The sequence below is a fragment of the Mustelus asterias genome, chromosome 20, assembly GCF_964213995.1.
Source record: "Mustelus asterias chromosome 20, sMusAst1.hap1.1, whole genome shotgun sequence".
Classification (NCBI taxonomy): domain Eukaryota; kingdom Metazoa; phylum Chordata; class Chondrichthyes; order Carcharhiniformes; family Triakidae; genus Mustelus; species Mustelus asterias.
In genome coordinates, this window is record NC_135820.1 from 73,640,534 (window position 1) to 73,661,547 (window position 21,014).

Genomic DNA, 21,014 nt, shown 5'->3' on the forward strand with positions numbered 1-21,014 from the left:
GCGTTTGTTCTAATTTTCTCCTCAAAGTTTTTGCCTATTGCTTGTGTTTGGTTCCATACATATTTCTGGTCTTTGGGGCCTTGTCCAATCTCCATTTCTTGTGCCAACCTAGATAATGTGTCGGGAGGATATTCAATCATGGAAGCCGTTAATAGTCAAGCCTAATTTTGGGATCACCCAATCTCTGGTCTTGCTGATGATACTGATGTCAGTCATGTCTCAGTCAATCGTATTCTCACCTCTCAAGTCAACAGGTCATGGGTCCAAGTCCCACTCTGGTGACTTGGGTGGGAAGCTTACAGTACGACACTGCATTGTCAGGTGTGCCATCCACAAGATGAGACGCTAGTCCGAGACCATGTGTGTATTTTCGAGCAAATGTGAAAGATCCCGTGGCAAGATTTTTTAAAGTCTCCGTATCGGCACAAGCATCTTAAAGTGCGCTCTGGCTGACATCAATGAATTGAGATTCACTCAATGAAGTGTAATAAAAATGGAATTTAAATTTCCCAATCCACTGGCACTTTGGAAAGGGTGCAACGAAGGTTTACCAGGATGTTGCCTGGTCTGGAGGGTTTTGGGTATGAGGGGAGGTTGGATAAACTCGGATTGTTTTCACTGGAGGCTGAGGCTGATAGAAGTCTACAAAATTATGAGAGGCATAATAGGGTGGAAGGATCAACTACAAGAGGACACAGGTTTAAGGCGAGAGGTGGTAAGATTTCGAGACATGTGCGGGGAAAGTTTTTCATACAGAATCTGAATCTCCGGACTTTCATACTGCCAGTTGAGGTGGTGGAAGCAGGCACATTGGCAACATTCAAGGTGATAGACATATGAGCAGAGGGATAGAAACCGCCTATTGGTGCCAGCTTGGTGGGCCGAATGGCCTATTGCTGTGCTGTATTGTTCTTTGTAGCAAGTTGCTTTATATGTTTTAAATAAAACTGCTGATTTTTCATTTTAGGCCAATAAAAACAGCTAGACAAAAATCATGAAAAAGAATCCACTGAAGTATTGGTAAAAGTCTTGGCATCCAGTGTAATAATAATAAGTGAGTTTGGTCACCGTAAACAAGGGACCCAGTCAGTGTATTTGATTTGGTTTCCTCAGACTGCAATCTCAGACCAGGGACATTGTGTTTATCAGGAATTCAAACTGAATTGATTATTATCTGTTGTGCGATACCGAGCTCATTGTACCTTTCTGTGTTTTTATCTAGGGCAGTGGTTCTGTTCCTGATTGAAAAGGTCTCGAGGAATATCTTCGACCAACGCTGCTTGGAGATGGAGCTGTGGAATAAGTATGTATCAACTGGGCAAGGTTAGGGAGGTTTGGGTTAATTTATTTGAATATCTGACTGCATTTTCATTGCGAGAACCGGTGAGAAATGGACAGGGGTGGATTTACTACAGGCAGTTCGTTTCAGAAGTTGCTGAACATTTTTATTCTATTCACCATTTCTCATGAAATCGCAAACTATTTTAAAGCACTTTAATGATTTCTGTAGATATATTGAATGGAGGAACATATTGTGAAATGCTCCCCAACTGAAGGAGACCAAAACTGCGCACAGTATTCCAAATGTGACCTCATCCATGCCCTGTAGAATTGCATTAAGACTACTTTACTCTTCTATTCCAATCACTTTACAAGAGCTAATGTATCATTTGCCTTCCTAATTGCTTGCTGCCTCACAAATTAACTTTGTAATTCGTGCGCAAAGGCATCCTGTGACTGTAAACCTTTCCCAGTCTCTCTCCATTCAAAAAAAGAATTGCTTTTTTATTAAGTGAATGCTTCATGGTTTATGACATTGCATTGCATCTAATATTTTCTTGCTCGCTTATGAGTACGGTAAGTAGCGCTACAGTAAGTATTGTTACTGGGTTAGTAATCCAGAGGTCTGGACTGATGCCCCAGAGACGGCACGGTAGCACAGTGGTTAGCACTGCTGCTTCACAGCTCCAGGGACCTGGGTTCGATTCCCGTCTCGGGTCACTGTCTGTGCGGAGTTTGCACATACTCCCCATGTCTGTGTGGGTTTCCTCCGGGTGCTCCGGTTTCCTCCCACAGTCCAAAGATGTGCGGGTTAGGTTGATTGGCCAAACTCAATTGCCCCTTAGTGTCCCGCGATGTGTAGATTAGAGGGATTAGCAGGGTAAATATGTAGGGATACGGGGATAGGGCCTGGGTGGGATTGTTGTCGGTGCAGACTCGATGGGCCAAATGGCCTCTTTCTGCACTGTAGGGTTTCTACGGTTTCTATGGTTTAGACATTAGTTCTTGTCACCATGGGAGCTGGGGGAGTTTATATCCAATTGGTTAAGAACAATGTGGAATAAAAAGGTAGTCTCAGTAATGACGACCAAGAAAGTACTGGGTCTTGGAAAAACCCATCCAGTTCATTCATGCTTTGCAGGAAAGGAAATCTGCCATTCTTACCAAGCCTGGTCTATGTGTGACTCCAGACCCATAGCTATTTCCAAGATGGCGTCGGAGCGAGGCGACGTTTTGCAAGCTGTGCCCGGCATACCTTCTAATTCTATCTTTTACTCTGGTTCTACGCTTCTAAAACTTCATTCTACTACATTCTCGTTTCCTTCTCTATGAACAGTATGCTTTGCCTGTATAGCGCACAAGAAACAATACTTTTCACTGTAAATACATGTGACAATAAATCAAATGTGGTTAACTGCCTTTTGAAATTGCCACAGCAAATCACTTGATTGTTTTGCACTCGTACTGAAAAGTCGGGTAAGAATAAAATGGTCGGACCACCTCGGCGCCAGTAATGACAAAGGCACAGCCTTTGTTTTTAAAAAAATATTTTACTGGTGTCTTTCCCCCTTTTTATCAGCCGCCTTAAAACTGTGCCGTATCTGGTTCTCAATCCTTCCATCAATGGGAACAGTTTCTCCCTTTCTACTCTGTCCACACCCTTCATGATTTTGACATGATTGTGGTTTTCCCCTTTCAGCAAAACACAGGGAACTGGTAGAAGGCAGCTGCAGACCTCATCAGCGTGTGCTGATGCTGGGCTGTCACTCACCCCTACAGGAAAATAAACCTGTCTCTCTTGATGGAAGAAAGCTCGGCAAAAGCCGCAAGCGAAAGGAAATTCTCTTCTGGACCTCCTAGTCTCGAAGAAGGAAATGAGTTGCTAATACAGGAAAAGTTGTCTCTCTAACACCGGGAGTGGCAGAGCATGATTCTGCTGTAGGGGTGGCACAGTGGTTAGCACTGCTGCCTCACAACCCCAGGGAGCCAGGTTCAATTCCGGCCTTGGGGTGACTGCGTGGAGTTTGCACGTTCTACCTGTGTCTACATAGGTTTCCTCTGGGTGCTCCAGTTTCCTCCCACAGTCCAAAGACGTGCTGGGTAGGTGGATTGACCTTGTTAATTTGCCCCTTAGTGGACCAAGATATTTAAGTTAGATCTATTAGCCATGGTAAATGTGTGAGGTTATGGGGATAGGGTAGGGGAGAGGGTCAGGTAAGAAAGTTGGTGCAGACTCTAAGGGCCAAATGGCCTCCTTCGTCACTGTAGGGATTCTATTTCTACAAAGTAAAGACAGCAGTCAGCTCTTGTGAATTTGATTTACTGAATGGTTTCTAAATTTCCACTTGAGGATTAGTCATAAACTGCCCTTTTAATCCTGTTCGGGAGTTTGCATTTATATGATTTTTTTGAAAAAACAAAAGCTGCAGAGCTGGGTCCATCCTGTAAGTGTAATTCACATTTCCTCATGTCAGCCTGAATATGCACTGAGGCCTGAGGGCCCACGACCAGCAACGTTCCCTATACTAGGCAGAGGAACAGAAGTGCAAGTGTCACGGCAATGGATCATAACTCGAATTACTTATGGATCATTCAACTTTACATTAGGAGCTCTGTTTGTAAAATGGGCACAGAAGCCAGTGATGGCTGAGATGGTAAATTCTGAGAATGTATTTAGGTGGTTCTCTAGAAAATTCCTATGTGGATTATACTTGGTCCCGAGCAAGACAACAGAGTGTCGCACTGTTTTCTCCAGAAAATTCCTATGTGGATTATACTCGGTCCTGAGAATGACAACGGAATGTTGTACCATTTTTTGGACAGAGACATTTCAAAGGAAGAGGCAATCCAGAGGCTTAACTGTAATCCCCTTTGGAGATAATGAAAGCTGATGTTTAACATGTCATGATGTGGAGATGCCGGCGTTGGACTGGGGTAAACACAGTAAGAAGTTTAACAACACCAGGTTAAAGTCCAACAGGTTTATTTGGTAGCAAAAGCCACACAAGCTTTCGAAGCTCTGTGCTTCGTAATGTAAAGTTGAATGATCCATAAGTAAGCTTCGAAAGCTTGTGTGGCTTTTGCTACCAAATAAACCTGTTGGACTTTAACCTGGTGTTGTTAAAATTCTTACTGTGTTTAACATGTCAACAGAAACTAGTACCATCTTGAGAGTTATATCCCAGACGTGATTGTGGTTTTCCCCTTCAAGGAAAACACAGGGAACTGGAATAAAAAGACCACCTGATCAGTATGTACTGATGCTGGGCCGTCATTCACCCCTGCACGGGCAGCTTGCAGGAAAATAAATCTGCCTTTCTTGATGGAAGAAAGCTCAGCAAAAGCCACAAGCTAAAGGAAATTGAACAGCTTTCCAGCTACCACACTGAATCCAGTGTCTACAAACCAACTGCAAGTCTGGATTCTTGTGTGCTGTGCTGGTGTGTTCAGTGAGGATCACAACTGAAGAATATCGGCTGAATATTCCTGCTGCTTGCAGTTAAAGTTGTTCTTTCCCTCTGATTGCTGGAAGCGAGTTAAGTCAGCAAAGCCACAGTCGACAAGAAAGCAGGGTAACTCCTTTCAGCTAACCTACAGAACCAAGAATCTCCAAACCAACTGCTACCGGCAGCACTACTGGAATCACCCAGCTAAAGACCGCAATGTTTCACCATCTATTCCTCACGGACAAGCCAAAGACTGATTCGTATTTTTTTTGAAGTTTTATTTTTGGGCTCACTTCTCATTTCTCTGTGCATATCTAGGTTGTTTTATTATTTTCTTCTCGCGCTTCAGTAACTAATAAACCCATTCTTTCTTTATCTCAAAGTGTAGTTAATTTGGCTCCTAAATTGGGACGAGATATCCACAAGGGAAGGGGTCTTTTTTAAATTACTCCTGTCACAACCAATCCGGGAGGGTTGCATGAAGATGGGGTGCCAGTTCATCCCTCCTCACTCAGGAGCCCAACAATCGGGGGGTATCTTGACAGGAACCCAAACAGATTTGGGCTCACACTGAGGAGGTTCTCATAGAGGAGACGGAGGGTGACAAACTGGGGGACCGCGCCTGGGCACCAGTCATAACACATGAAAAAATGTGTAGGGGAGGAAACCAGCGCAAAGGTAGCCATTTGCCAGTACAGTTATGAAAAAAAAATGAAATCTTTTTCCCTGCTATTGCTGAAAAGAGATGTTGCTGAAGCTTTTCATCTTACACTCATGAGGACAAATGCAAGAATACCAAATTTAAAATGAATACAACAATTTATACCGCAAGAAAAAAAGAGTGCTGATTATTTGGCACGTCAATTCTAATTGGCTGAGGCATTGCCGTGGAGACTGCAGCAGGGAAAGAGACTCACCGAACACTCATGTAATTCAATAAAGGTGTAAGGTTTGAACATAATCCTTTTGTTTGCAGGGAATATGTCCCTACATATGAATGTATGCTGCTTCTAAATGAGCCACATTACGATCTCAACTGATTATCTTAAGTTAATTAATACTGGAGCTGTTATCGCACTCTGGGTTGTTCAGCAAGTGCTGTCCGATTGCAGAATCTCATCCTAACAGTAGACGTTTTGTTGTACAAGCCCAGCTGGTCTGAATTGTGACTGTTACAAACAACCAAAGGAAGATGTTTGATTTGACCAGCCAATCATTGGGATGTACGGCCTAAATACCTGGCATCGCACTGGCATTAAAATTCATGCCCTATGTTGCTCAATTGTGTGGTAGGCGGGATGGTGGCAGCTTCCTGATGGTGGAAAATTTCATTTGCATAGTCGCTGCGAAGCAGCAGTGTGAAATGGCTCGTTAAACTTTTGAAATTTTGAGATACTGGAGGCCTGATTTTACCATCAGGCGTGGAAAATTGAGCCGGGTAGCATGATCCGCGCCCGCCTCCACGCTGGTTCCCCCTTTACCAAGGCCCAAAAATGAATGCAATTGGGACCGTGCCCGAATTGGGCGCGACGGCCGTTTAAATGTATTTGAATGCATTTAAATTGATAATGGGCTGCACGCCCAACTTTATCGGCACTTCCTCCTTTACCACCGCGCTCGCCAATCCCAAATTGGCGTGAAACAGACATGCTCCATGAAAGTCAGATTTGGGCGCTCCATCAGTGAGGGTTAGTGAGGAGGTAAGTGCGTAGCGTCCGACAACTCTCTACTGCTCATGGGTGTCCTTTCGTTGCGGCCATTTTCTTTCTCGGGTCGGGGGGGGGGGGGGAGGAAGGAGGGCCCACTGCCACTCTGCCTTAGATCAGTTGGGGGGAGGGGGAGGGGCCAGCGATTGGTCTTTGAGGCGGGGAGTAGGGGGATAAGGGGGTCAGTACTGTTGTGGGGAGTGGTGCAATGTCTGTGGGGACCAAGGGGAGGCATTATCCGGCCCGGGAGAGATGTTGATTTTGAGCGTTATTCTATTTTTATTTCTGCGCATGCGCAGTTGGAGGCGCCAATCGGAGCTGCAGGATTTCGGGCGCGTTAAGCCCCGCCCACAGGTTTGTGCAGCACGATTCAGAACCGCTGATTTTTTTTCAAGCAGAGTGCGTATGGGGACGCCCTGAGAACGGGTCTAAAAGTCAGATCTGAAACACTCCCAGTTTCAAGTCCACCCAGCACTTAGAATCAGAATAGTGAAATAGGGCCCTCAGCGATGGCAACGTGCTCTGTTACTCCAGAAATTCACCAGCACTCCTGCTAGGCACCTTTCAAACCTGTGACCTCCATCATGTAGAAAGGCAAAGGCAGGAGATGCATGAGAACACCTCTATCTGCAAATTCCCCTGCAGGCAACATACCCTCCCAACTCAGTACTAAATTGGCGTTTCTTCACTGCCACTGGGTCCAAATCCTGGAAATCCCTCCCCAGCAATGCTGTGGGTATCAACACCACAGTTTGTTGTACTTTACCATGTCACACAAACATCCTAAAGCATGCATTATTTTGCAACACACATCATTGAATAGTATTTGTAGTTTGTGCTTCAGGGAGGGATCTGTTGATAAATATTTTTGGTTCAAAAACTAGTTAATTGCTTTTGTGCACAGAATATGCACCGTGAAGGTAACTTGGGGTTTCATGGGCCAAGTAAACCACTAAATGCTCACTTATTAGAATGGCCAGGATTTCACAGCCCCTCCTGTTTGGTGCAAAAGCAAATGGCAATTTAAACAGCCAGCCACATTTGCCAGTTGGATGGGGCATCAGCAATGGTAGGAGACACGTTGCAGCGGGGCCCAGCATCTAGCCTGGGGGGCCAGCTGAGTCCTCGCCTCCGGCAGGCCTCCGCATGTTTAGAGGCCTTGGGTGTTCCCTCCTGCACCCGATGTACCTTACCAGATGTGTCGTGCTCACCAGAGAGTGGCCCACAAGCCTCACCACTAACTGGACCCACCGACGTGTCAGTAATCTGGGATGGTGAGTTGTGAGGCGGCAGCTGACACCAAAACGATGCCACCTTGGGAGGTCCTTTCTTTCACCCATATCCTTTTGTCTGCGCGTGCGCAGTTGGAGGCGTCGATCGGAGCTGCAGGATTTCGGGCGTGTTGAGCCCCACCCACAGGCTTCTGCAGCGCGATTCGGAATCACTGATTTTTTTTTTCAGGCAGAATGCGTATGGGGGCGCCTGAGAACAGGTCTAAAAGTCGGATCTGAAACTCTCCCAGTTTCAAGTCCGCCCAGCACTTAGAATCAAAATGGTAAAATAGGGCCCTTTGTCTCTCAGGGGTAATTTGACATTCAACTTTTGGCAGCATGTCTCTTTTCAGCAACGCCCCTAGATCTTTGAACTTTTTAGAAGTGTGTGTGTGTGGGGCGGCATGGTAGCACAGTGGTTAGCACTGCTGCTTCACAGCTCCAGGGACCTGGGTTCGATTCCCGGCTTGGGTCACTGTCTGTGTGGAGTTTGCACATTCTCCTCGTGTCTGCGTGGGTTTCCTCCGGGTGCTCCAGTTTCCTCCCACAGTCCAAAGATCTGCAGGTTAGGTTGATTGGCCATGCTAAAAAAATTGCCTTTAGTGTCCTGAGATGCGTAGGTTAGAGGGATTAGTGGGTAAAAGATGTAGGGATATGGGGGTAGGGCCTGGATGGGATTGTGGTCGGTGCAGACTCGATGGGCCGAATGGCCTCTTTCTGTGCTGTAGAGTTTCTAAGATTCTTTTTCATTCAGCTGTCGGAGAATTGATTGCTTTATAAAGTTTGCTTTATCTCTGCAGAAATATTCGTGTATTAAGACGGCAGACTCTGGACATATATGAGAGAGGTTCCTTGGACGCTGAGAAAAAACTTTTTGTGTGAGTTTTATTTTGCATTTCCTGCCTGCGCTATAAAAGGTTTTTAGTCTAGTTTACTCGAGTCAGCTGTTCTGCAGGTCTGACAGAAATATCTTGCCAAAATAGTTGCCTTTACTCTTAATCCGTGCCAGATGTGTTACAGTTGGATTTTTATCTGGAGCAAACACTCAACAACTTTTAAGGGTTTGGTTTTCTGCCTGAATGAAAATTTGGCCCCTTACTTGGATGTGGTTTGTCATAATTTACAGGATTAGATTCAATTTTCGGAAGGTGTTGGTGTCTGCCCTGAATGCCAAAGGTGAGAATAGATTTGTAATAATGACTGTCCATATTGTGTTTAATGTTTAGAGATGGATATGAAATCGCAGTTGCTTACTTCCGCACGGGATACAGTCCAGAGGATTACCACAACGATGAGGTGAGTGCACACGATTCCTTTTTGCCTTCTGTTGACTCTCACTGACAAGCCAAGCTAATAGTCACAACTGTTTTCAGGTCACCTAACCCTGCACAGACCAGAGTTCAGTTGCAGGACTTTCTTGGTTCACACAGCACCGATTGACACCGATACACTTGAGCTGTGTATGGGTTGGGGGCAGGGTGGTGGAGGGACAGTCCTTTTAGACTTCAGTCAAATGTTATATTCATCAAGAAGCATTGCTGATTTTTAGCACGAGTGCAAAAAAATGATCCACTTTGAAAATGTTGTCATTCGGAGACTTTGCTTTCCTGTCTGTCCCTGGGGCGGCACAGTGGCACAGTGGCTAGCACTGATGCCTCACAGCGCCAGGGTTCAGTTCCCGGTTTGGGTCACTGTCTGTGTGGAGTATGCACGTTCTCCTTGTGTCTGTGTGGGTTTCCTCCCACAGTCTGAAAGATGTGCTGGTTAGGGTGCATTGGCCGTGCTAAATTCTCCCTCAGCGTACCCGAACAGCTGCTGGAGTGTGGCGACTAGGGGATTTTCACAGTAACTTCATTGCAGTGTTAATGTAAGCCTAATTGTGACAATAAATAAACTTTAAACCCCCCCTCCCCCTCCCTCCCATCCCCTCCTTGGGTATTTATCTATTCTTTTGAAAGTTAGCATTGAATCTGCTTCCAGCTGTCTTCAAACTTCAAGTATAAAGATTTATATCTTGTTTTATTGTTCTTTTATTGAGTACCTTATAATATGGAGGGCAATACAGGGCCCTAAGGACAAAGTTGTACTATAAAATAACATCAGAAATTATCCTGGATTCGATCTTGGCAGACATACTTTTGTGGATTTCATATAATTGGCTAATAAAGCAGTACTCCTCAGCTGAATACATTGTTAGGGTACTGGACCCAAACCCCAAGGTATATTATGAAGCCAGACTAGATCCCTACAATTTTTCTATTTTGGCATAAATGTGAGGATAGGATAGAATCATAGAATCTCTACAGTGCAGAAGGAGGCCATTTGGCCCATTGAGTCTGCACTGACCACAATCCCACCCAGGTCCCATCCTCGTAACCCCACATATTTACCCTCCTAATCCCCCTGACATTCGAGGACAATTTAGCATGGCCAATCCACCTAACCCGCAAATCTTTGGACTGTGGGAGGAAACCGGAGCACCCGGAGGAAACCCACGCAGAGACGAGGAGAATGTGCAAACTCCACACAGACAGTGACCCGAGGCCGGAATTGAACCTGGGTCCCTGGCGCTGTGAGGCAGCAGTGCTAACCACTGTGCCACCGTGCTGCCTGTGTTTTGCTGTAGAAATAATTCCACTGACAAATTAGTTTTTTATATTGCAAAAACAAACTTATTAAATAAAGTTAACAAATGAAGCAGCTTAACCATTAACAGTTGAACAATATTTAAAAATGAAAGGAAACAACTTTAATTTCTAACTTACCGCTTTCAGTTCCAAGTAAGCATCATTCCTCTTACAGACTTAAATGCCACTTTAAATACATTTAGCAACCATAAATATACTTGCTATAATGAGTGTAGACAGTCTTGAAGCTCTGAGAGAAAATGAGTTTCAGAGCGGCTTGCAGAAAACCCCTTGCCTTTAAACCGTTCCTAGCCAGAACTCCAACTCTAAAACTGCAAAATGCTTATTTCTCTCTGCTACAGACCCAACATTGCCGATTAACTACATTATCACATGACCCTGTCGATCAACTTCCCCAAGGAAGCTTTTGTGTAAACAAAAGTCCATTAGCTCTATCAAAGAAATAAATTCTGAGCTGAAATGAGTAATTAACTTGCTCTTGCAACTCTTGAGCTAAATATTTTCCAAACATGACAAATGCCTGCAGAATAAAGCTGAATTTTAAATATTCCCTCCAGCAAAATGAACTATAGTTGTACTATTCTCATCACAACATATTGTCAGACAGGTGTTAGTCCTGGCTCAGGTGGCAGGATTTCCTCCTCTTGAGCAGAAGACTACGGGTTCAAATCCCAACCTGCAGACTTGAGGACGGAACTAAGGTTGACACCCTGACCAAGTGCTGCACTGTCAGAGGTGATGTCCTTCAGATGAGATGTTAAGCCAAAGCCCGGTCTGCCCTCGCAGGTGGACATGAAAGATTCAAAGGGGCAAGTGAGTTTTCCCATGTGTACAGTTAGTTGAAGAGTGTTTGCTCTTCAACTAACATCATCAAAAGCAGAATTGTCATTTGTGCATCTTTGAATATTGGCTATTACATTTCCAACATTGGCTATAAAGAGCCATCCTGGGGATATGAAATTTCAATGCAAGTGAAAGCCATTTTTATTTTATTTCTTCATTTTCCATACCCCTCCAACATGGTCAGCAGGTCAGTTATCAGTTATCTCCTCCACTGGTTTACTGTTCAATATTTCCCCTCCCCAAACTCTTTCTGCAAAAGTAATTCTCAAATTCCCTTTCCAACACTCTCCACATCGGATGGAAAGGCGATGGCCTAGTGATATTATTGCTAGATTATTAATCCAAAAACTCAGCTAGTGTTCTGGGGACCCGGGTTCAAATTCCACCATGGTGGAATTTTAGTTCAAAAAAAGGTATCTGGAATTAAGAATCTACTGATGACCATGAAACCATTGTTGATTGTCGGAAAAACCCATCTGGTTCACTAATGTCCTTTAGGGAAAGAAATCTGTAGTCTTTACCCGGTCTGGCCTACATGTGACTCCAGAGCCACAGCAATGTGGTTGACTCTCAACTGCCCTCGGGGCAACAAGGGATGGGCAATGAATGCTGGTCAGCCAGTGGCACCCATGTACCACGAATGAATTTCATAGAATCATAGGATCCCTACAGTGCCAGGGACCTGGGTTCAATTCAGGCCTCGGGTGTCTGTGTGGAGTTTGCATGTTCTCCCCGTGTCTGTGTAGGTTTCCTCCGGGTGCTCCGGTTTCCTCCCACAGTCCAAAGATGTGCGGGTTGGGTGGATTGGCCATGCTAAACTGCCCCTTAGTGTCCCAAGATGTGTAAGTTAGGTAGATTAGCGGGGTAAATACATGGGGCTACGGGGATAGAGCCTGGGTGGTTTGCTCTCTTGGAGAGTTGATGCAGGCTCGATGGATGGAATGGCAAAAAATCCTGCATTTGGTGTTTGAAATTGCTATGGTGGAGTAATAACGAGATGGTGATAGAGATGAGGTAAATATACATCAGCATTGTTTCTGTTTCATCCGAATAAGAGATTATCTGGAATAAACTTGAGATTGATATGAGTAACAATCTAATTACCAATAACTTAGCTGAGAAAGAAGCTATCTGACCAAATCCTTGATTCCTTTCAGAAGTGGTAACGCAAGTTGGCTGTAGTAAACCACATTGCATAGGCTTAGAATCTCAGAAGATCAGATTCCACAAGGGAAAGTTAGTAGGGATACTCAAAGCTGTGAGGGCTCACAGCAAAACTGTGGTATGGGTTAGAAATGGGCTTAAAGATAGAAAGCTGGCTCGTGGCAAGAACTGGAGAATCATGGCACACTCAGAAGGTTGTAGGGAAGGAGATAGGGAGGGACATGGAATTTTTTGTTTTATTCACTCGTGGGACATGGGCATCGCTGGCTGGGCCAGCATTTATTGCCCATCCCTAGTTGCCCCTTGAGAAGGTGGTGGTGAGCTGCTGCCTTGAATCGCTGCAGTCCACGTGCTGTGGGTTGACCCACAATGCCGTTAGGGAGGGAATTCCAGGATTTTGACCCAGCAACTACGAAGCAACAGCTGATATATTTCCAAGTCAGGATGGTGAGTGGCTTGGAGGGAAACCTGCGGATGGTGGCATTCCCACATTATTGGGACTGGGGTAATTTGGAAACAAGTTAGATGAAGTGGTAATCGAATGCCCTGCCTACCTTATTCTTGCACACTGTGAACAAAACTGGTCAATGGAACCACCAAGTGACCAGAGCCTGAATCTGCATCATTTTAGTTAGTGACAGAACTGAAATGTTGACCCAACCATTTACAACGGGTAAGTTCTCTCTTCCTACGCAAGAATGGTCTCCAAATTGGAGCTGAACTGTTGAAGGAAATCACACAGTGGGTGGTCGAAGTCTTAAATTGTCCCCCCAAAATCCAGTGGATGCGGGGGCCAGATCAAGCGTTCTGAACTGAAATTGGTAAGAAACGTTTAGAAGGTGGTGTGAAAATAGCTTATCTGGAATACTACCTAAATTAAACAAGAGGGATTTGTTCAATGAGACACAGGTTTGGATTAGTAAATGGGTAACTTCAGGTCTGACACCAGGAGGTTGTACTTCCTGAAGAATGTAATCAAATCTCAAAGGAACGTTCTACACTGAATGGAGGAAACAAAATTCTTGAATTACTTAAACAGCAATTAAGCAGGTTCGGAGGGGAATGAAGAGTTGTTTTGCATGTATGAAATAATATGGACCAACTGGGCTACCTCATCCTTGAATGTACTGTGACCTTGTGAAAAATTGATCAAATGAACCACCTTGTGGCCAGAATCTGCCTTGTTTTAGGTGATGCAACAATGTTGAAGTTGAAACATTGACAGAAAAACATGACCAGAAATTTTGAGGACCGGAAGTAATGTTTGTGAGCAAGTGGTACATGTCTTACACAGGATTTGTGATAATGTTGCACTATGTTGAAAGACAATCATTGTGCCCATCTAACATTTCGTTCCTTCTTTGCTTCAGTGCTGGGATGCAAGATTGTTGATTGAGCGTTCCAAAGCAATTAAATGTCCGGATATTGCCACTCAACTTGTGGGAACCAAAAAAATACAACAAGAGCTTGCTCGCAGTGGAGTGGTGGAGAAGTACTTCACCGACTGCCCAAAATCCGCTGAACGAATCCGTGCCACTTTTGTCGGCCTGTACAGCATCGATGAGGTAAAGACAGATGCAATTTCCAGCTGGCAAAACTCTCCAAATGATTGCTCTCCTGGGGGAGCAGGAAGGAAGTTCCTCACAACTGGACACACGGATAGTAAATGGTGCCACACACTGGGGTTTGGTCTGCTTAGAGAAAGATGGTTTTGCAGCAAGAGCTTTGCTATAAAATGTAGCCACGTAGAATTAAATCAGGACCCTTAACTTCACTTGCCAATTCACTGCAGCATTTTATTGTATTGATAAGAGCTTTCCATCAACAGGTTACTTTGAATTGTAACACTGAAATATTCTTGTCAATCTCGTGTTATAAAAATATGAAATGTTCTCTGGAGGTTGTGTTAATATAGAGTAGGAATTGATGCATGAGTTCTTTTTTTTTGCAGTGTTGGTTCAGGCATTGACTAGTTTGGCTCGTGCATAGGAACAAGAGCAGCGCTTCAAGCCTTTCTGTATCTGATCTCAAGGCGGCGCGGTAGCACAGTGGTTAGCACTGCTGCTTCACAGCTCCAGGGTCCTGGGTTCGATTCCCGGCTTGGGTCACTGTCTGTGTGGAGTTTGCACATTCTCCTCTTGTCTGCGTGGGTTTCCTCCGGGTGCTCCAGTTTCCTCCCACAGTCCAAAGATGTGCGGGTTAGGTTGATTGGCCAGGTTAAAAATTGCCCCTGAGAGTCCTGAGATGCGTAGGTTAGAGGGATTAGTGGGTAAATATGTGGGGGTAGGGCCTGGGTGGGATTGTGGTCGGTGCAGACTCGATGGGCCGAATGGCCTCCTTCTGCACTGTAGGGTTTCTATGATTCATTTCTATGATTCAATTACATTATGGATAACCAGCATTGTAACTCCATTTACTTGCATTGTATTTTTTTGTTCCCTGAACAAAAACCTGGTCATCTCAGTCTTGAAACTTCCATTGACCCTCAGCCATTGTGGCATGGGGAATCAGTGGGCGCAGTGCTATTGTCACTGGCTTCGCAACCCAGAGACCCAGGGTAATTTGCTGGGGACCTGGATTCGAATCCCACCATGGCAGATGGTGAAATTTGAATTCAATAGAAATCTGGAATCAAACCATTGTTTAAAAAAAAAATCTCTTTGTTCTTCCCGTTAAGGGAAGGAAATCTGCTGTCCTTACCTGATCTGCCCTACGTGCGAGTCCAGATCCACAGCAGTGTAGTTATCTCTTAATTGCCCTCTTAAATGACATAGCAGATCACAGCCAGTTCGGCAAATGCTGGATTTGTCAGCAACACACCCACCCTGGTCAAGGTTTTCACTGGAAGTGATTTCTGACATCATCCCCTTGCCCTGGACCCCCTCTCTGCCCCTCCCAAACCAGACTTTTTTCTCTCTCTCAACAATTAAAGGATCTGAGAGGGTCAACACCTCAATTATATCACTCCTTAATCTTCTATACTCAATGGAATGCACACTTGGTCAGTGCAAGTTAAGAAAGGCCTAGCATCAACTCATCACCCACAATTAGCACTGGGGCACCTAATTGAGTAACAGTAAGCGTGTTCCTATTGTCCGTGTGCTCTTCTGGTGAATACAGGAACAGGCTCAATAGTGATGTCCCTTAAGCTTTCTAACACAGTCCGGGCTTATTGTATCAATTGTACTCGGTTAATGAGATCCAAGAGCATCTCTGGACCTGAAACAAAAAAGGAATTGATTCAAACAGTAGAATTATTGGGAGGAAAAGGAGGAGCTAACATTCACGAGTGCAGCTACTGGAAATCAGGTTGTGCGCCTAAAACCCAACTCCAACATGAGCGAGAGCTACAGGAGCGGAAGGAATGGAGGAGGAAGTTAGAGGGTAAGGGAGAGGGGAAACATTGAGAAGCATGTTGATTGGATCGATACACGGAGTGTGGCGATCAAACTGGGTTTTCTCACCATGACCAATTTGAAGAAAATTAACCCACAAGAAAGCAAATGACCTTCCACCTCAAATGATTAATAGTTTAACTTGGACGTTCTCTGTGTTGACAGGGTCCTGAGGGTGATGAGATAATAAAGAAAGCAGTGGAAGATCCTGAAGGCTTTGTGCTGAAACCACAGAGAGAGGGAGGAGGTACGATGGTGGCGCACTCTGATTTTAAATTATCCTCTTGTATTTGGGTCCAAAGGTCATCCGAGAGCAAAAAATGTGTGGTCTGACTTTTTCACCATCGCCCTGTCAGTGGGAAGTGTCAGAAATAATTCGTTAAAGTGCCAGACACCAGCCGTGGCTCATTGATGCCACTAAGTCAAAGATTTGTGGGTTCAAATGCCGCTCCAGCGACTAGAGCACAAAATCCTAACTGACACTCCAGTGCCTTACTGAGGGAGTGCTACACTGCTGGCGATGCCGTTGAAACATTAAGCCAAAGCCAGCCTACCTACCCCCTGGGGTGGACCTTGCATGTCCCATGGCCTCTTCACTTTGTGAAGAACCTTCACTTATCATGCCTTAAAGGCTCAAACTATCTCCCTCAACCTTTCCATCTTTCCCCTCCTGCTCCCTTGCTCTCTTCACCTTCCTTTCAAAAGCTTACTCAGCAGTAGTGTGCACCATTAACATAATACAGCTTACATTTAATACATCTTGATCAAAACACCCCAAAGCAATTCACATAAGTGATTATAATATAAAATTTGAAAATGAGCCACACTGGAGTAGATCTAAGAGGTAGATCTGAAGGAGTGCCTGATGAGAAGAGAGGTGAATAGGTTTACGGAGGGAATTCCAGAGCTTTGGACCTCAGCAGCTGAAAGTACAGATGCCAGTTGTAGATTTGTGAAGTGGATGTGGCCAGAATTGGGAGTCGCAGGGATCTTGGAGGAGGTTACAGAGGTAGAGGAGGGCAAGACAACATGGATGAAATTGAGAATTTGATGTGGAGGCAATGCCAGACTTGGAGCCCGGTGCAAAGCCAGTGAGAATAAGGCTGAAAGGGACTTGGTGTGTGTTTATGATACAGGCATGCAGGGTGCCAGGAATCCCAAGCCACTTTGCAGAGTTGAAAATAAAGGACAGTGAATAGTGGTGAAAGGAGCAGTGCAGAGATGGTAGCTAAAGGAAAGCAACGTGGTCGGGGGAAGGAAGTATTTGGTAAGGTGGGGGACTGTGAACGCAATGTTCTGAGACTGGGTTAAGATGGGGATAATAGAGGGTACAAGGGGCATTAGGATCTGAAGAGGAAAGAATCTGCCCAGGAACACGGAACTGGTCGAGGCTGCAGAGTGAAGAGGGTCGGAGAGATCGGTACATTGGGACAAGGAATTTTAAATTGATGTATAGGGGTTAGGAAGTACTTGGTGAACACTGAAAGGGTGAAATTTAATGCTAGCATATGAAATTTGAAACTCGCTTCACCCGGAGTTTGCGAGGTATAACTCAGGTATCAGAGGGACGTTTTTTTACACAGAGGGTGGCGGGGGCCTGGAATGAGCTGCCAAGTAGGGTGGTGGAGGCAGACACGCTGGCATCGTTTAAGACTTACCTGGATAGTCACATGAGCAGTCTGGAAATGGAGGGATACAAACGAATGGTCTAATTGGACCAATGAGCGGCAGAGGCTTGGAGGGCCGAAGGGCCTGTTTCCTGTGCTGTACTGTTCTTTGTTCTTTGTATTATTGGTCTGGGAGTCTGATTTTGGCAGGAGATGAATGAAGGTGGCTTTATTCTTGTCCATGTTGTGTTGATTGGGAATTCCTGTTATTCCAGGACTTGTTATTGAATGAGCAGCAAGCTAAACATGCTGCCGGTCGTGGAGTTATCCATAGTGAAAAGTGAAATCCGGTTTTGGCAGCATTAAAACTGGGAAGTGCAGGGACCAAAGAATGAATTTTTGGACTATATCTGATGATATATTGGTCCAGATGCTAATGCAGGAGACGTACCTGCTGCATTAGGACAGGGAAAGGTTGCAGCAAGCTCAACAATGATCAGAGACTATATTCAGTCTTACCTCTTCATCCATCACTTCATCCATGCCTCCACCCTAAATTCTTCCACATTCATTTGTCACCTAAAGGGGTGAGACTTCCTCGGGTTTTACCAGGTGTCAAAAGGCAGCTAAATGCATGTTGTCCTTTTTCCAACAATTAAGCCATTAGATGACGGATGCTGTGCGTCTTTTTCCTGCAACATGTCTTGCGTGTTTATTTCTTGCTATTTGTCTTTCCGTCAGGAAACAATATTTTTGGAGAGGAGCTCAAGCAGCTCCTTGGAAATATTAAGGATGGACCAAAGCGATCAGCCTATATCCTGATGGACAGGATCAAACCACAGGCAGTGAAGAATTACTTACTGCACCCAGGATCAGCTCTGAAATTGTCAGAATGTATCGTTGAGTTGGGAGTGTTTGGAGTCTACGTCAGGTGAGAAACGGTCTTCATCTTTCACGTTTCCCCCACGCATCACCCTCACTTCTATTTTCTGTTGAAGGTGCTGACTTAATTGCTCGCACTGCCATCTGAGTCCCAGCTCTTTTCCCAAGACTGGAAACCCAGGTCTGCTTTTCAGTAAAGCACTGAGTGCTGTATTGCTGAAGACAGCAGCCACTCAGGTCGATTCCAGTGGGTCAGGGATTTGAAGACAAGCAGGGAGATCTCCCAGTGTGGCAACCAAAATTACCATGGGTCATTTATCACACTGCTGTTGTGGGATCTTGCTGGGTGAAATATGGTCAGTTTGCCGACATAACCATACACACACCGTACACAAAATAATTATCTGTTTGCTAAATGCTTTAAAACATTTGAATGATGAGAAAGTCTCTGTCTTTTACTCAATGGTGGCCTAGGTTTCACAGGGATGAGCAGATGGTCCAGAGCCTATCCTCCTGTGGGTGGACACAGGCTTATCAACCACGTTTAGCCAAACTGGATCCCGCCTGTCTCAAGATAAAGAATTCCCTGTCACTGTACGTCGATGACATCATAAAGTGGGTTCTCTATTTCCATATTCCCAGCAAAATTGTGAGGAAAACATTTCTGAAAGGCACAACATCTGGAGGAATTTCCACTTCCCTAAAATTTCCGCAGTTCGAATGAGCAGCATTTCTCTGTAAAATGAAGGAGTCAGTGTTATCCCTTGTTCCCCACCAACATCTACAAATGTGGACGGCAGCAATGGAAACTTTGACTGTTACTTTAAAGCCAAGGATATTGGCACCAATCCCCAGTGCCCAGGTGGAAACTTGCTGTTTGTTATATTAACGAAATGGTAGTAAGTAGATCACTCCCTTTTGTGAGGCTCTGTGTGTGAGCATGTCTGCATGTTGCTGTCTTGTGTATGTTCATAATTGAGTGTGACTTAGGAGAGGATCTGTGACTAGCACAAGAGGAAGATTCTGATGGGAAAGACGGTAGACTCTGGGCACATTGTTCAGAAGCCACAAAGAAAGTAGTTGTTTTTTCATTGTCTGGAGGCAGGGGGCGAACAGTTCGTCCACTGCATCAAAATCGCTTTCAGCTGAGCATGGGATACATTGTTTAAATTGGTTATGTTTCTCCCTCCATCGTCAGAGCACAATGATGGCACATCTTGACATCGTGAAGTCTCCTTAGGCAGGATGTCTCAAACCCATGACACCACCTAAAAGGACAAGGGCAGCAGATGCATGGGAAACACCCACCACCTGCAAGTCTCAATCCAAGCTACACACCATCCTGACCTTTAATTATATCACTGTTTCTTCATCGTCACTGGGTCAAAATCCTGGAACACCCTTCCTAACAGCACAGTGGATACTCCTACACAAGATGGACTACTGCGGTTCAAAAACTATAGAAAAGTTACACCCAGAGGAAGGTCATTCGGCCCATCTTGTCCATGCCAGCCTGAGGAGGCCCAGGTGCCCTTTCGATTCCCATCTTCAGCACACCACCACCACCTTATGGACAAATGGGGATGGGCAACAAGTGCTTGCCTAGCCAATGATGCCCACATAAACATAAAGGGTTAAAGCAAGAATAAGGAGCTAATGGAGAGTATAAAATGTACTTTTCCATGTCTTTGGGGAGATGTTGGTCTGGTTACTGGTGTTTTGTGTTAACACAGTAAGAAGTTTAACAACACCAGGTTAAAGTCCAACAGGTTTATTTGGTAGCAAAAGCCACACAAGCTTTCGGAGCTCCAAGCCCCTTTTTCAGGTGAGTGGGAATTCTGTTCACAAACAGGACATGTAAAGACACAGACTCAATTTACATGAATAATGGTTGGAATGCGAATACTTACAACTAATCAAGTCTTTAAGAAACAAACAACGTGAGTGGAGAGAGCATCAAGACAGGCTAAAAAGATGTGTATTGTCTCCAGACAAGACAGCCAGTGAAACTGGAGACAATACACATCTTTTTAGCCTGTCTTGATGCTCTCTCCACTCACGTTGTTTGTTTCTTAAAGATTTGATTAGCTGTAAGTATTCGCATTCTAACCATTATTCATGTAAATTGAGTCTGTGTCTTTATATGCCCTGTTTGTGAACAGAATTCCCACTCACCTGAAGAAGGGGCTTGGAGCTCCGAAAGCTTGTGTGGCTTTTGCTACCAAATGAACCTGTTGGACTTTAACCTGGTTTTGTTAAACTTCTTACTGTGTTTACCCCAGTCCAACGCCGGCATCTCCACGTTTTGTGTTAATACAGTGAAGTAGGCCACATAACCATGCTAACAAAATAATTAGAAGAGATTCAGTGGAACTACTTTCTTCATACTACCTCCACGTTATTCTGATGAAATGGGGGATGCCGAAAGCGCAGGTGTATTCAGACTCCCACCAGCTTAAAGGACTGCGCTTGTGAGCAGGCTCTATAACCTGCTCAGGACAACCCGAAATAAATCCAACAGTTTGCAATCAGCCCAAGTTTACGCACTCACAATTCAGTGAGAACTTGATGGAAGACCTTCCTGTTCACATTTGGGATCCATAAAATGTCATGTTTGACAGAAGACCCAATTCTGTATGATTCCAGCTGATGCGTGTGTTCTGTGACAGACGAAGTAACCAGGTCAACAGTGAGTACGACAGGGTAACACTACAACATTCCTCTATCTTTTAGGCTGCATATGTTACCATCGTCCCGAATTTAGCATTAAC

General features: G+C 44.8%; 1 protein-coding gene across 1 annotated transcript in view; it reads left to right on the forward strand.

The window, feature by feature from the left end:
* gss (glutathione synthetase) overlaps nt 1-21,014 on the forward strand; it is a 56,589-nt gene that overhangs the window by 30,330 nt on the left and 5,245 nt on the right. Inside the window, exons 7-12 of the mRNA XM_078236853.1 lie at nt 1,223-1,303; nt 8,505-8,582; nt 8,931-9,000; nt 13,730-13,924; nt 15,920-16,001; nt 18,103-18,292. Coding sequence (XP_078092979.1) covers nt 1,223-1,303; nt 8,505-8,582; nt 8,931-9,000; nt 13,730-13,924; nt 15,920-16,001; nt 18,103-18,292 — 696 coding nt within the window. The remainder of the gene's footprint in view (nt 1-1,222; nt 1,304-8,504; nt 8,583-8,930; nt 9,001-13,729; nt 13,925-15,919; nt 16,002-18,102; nt 18,293-21,014) is intronic.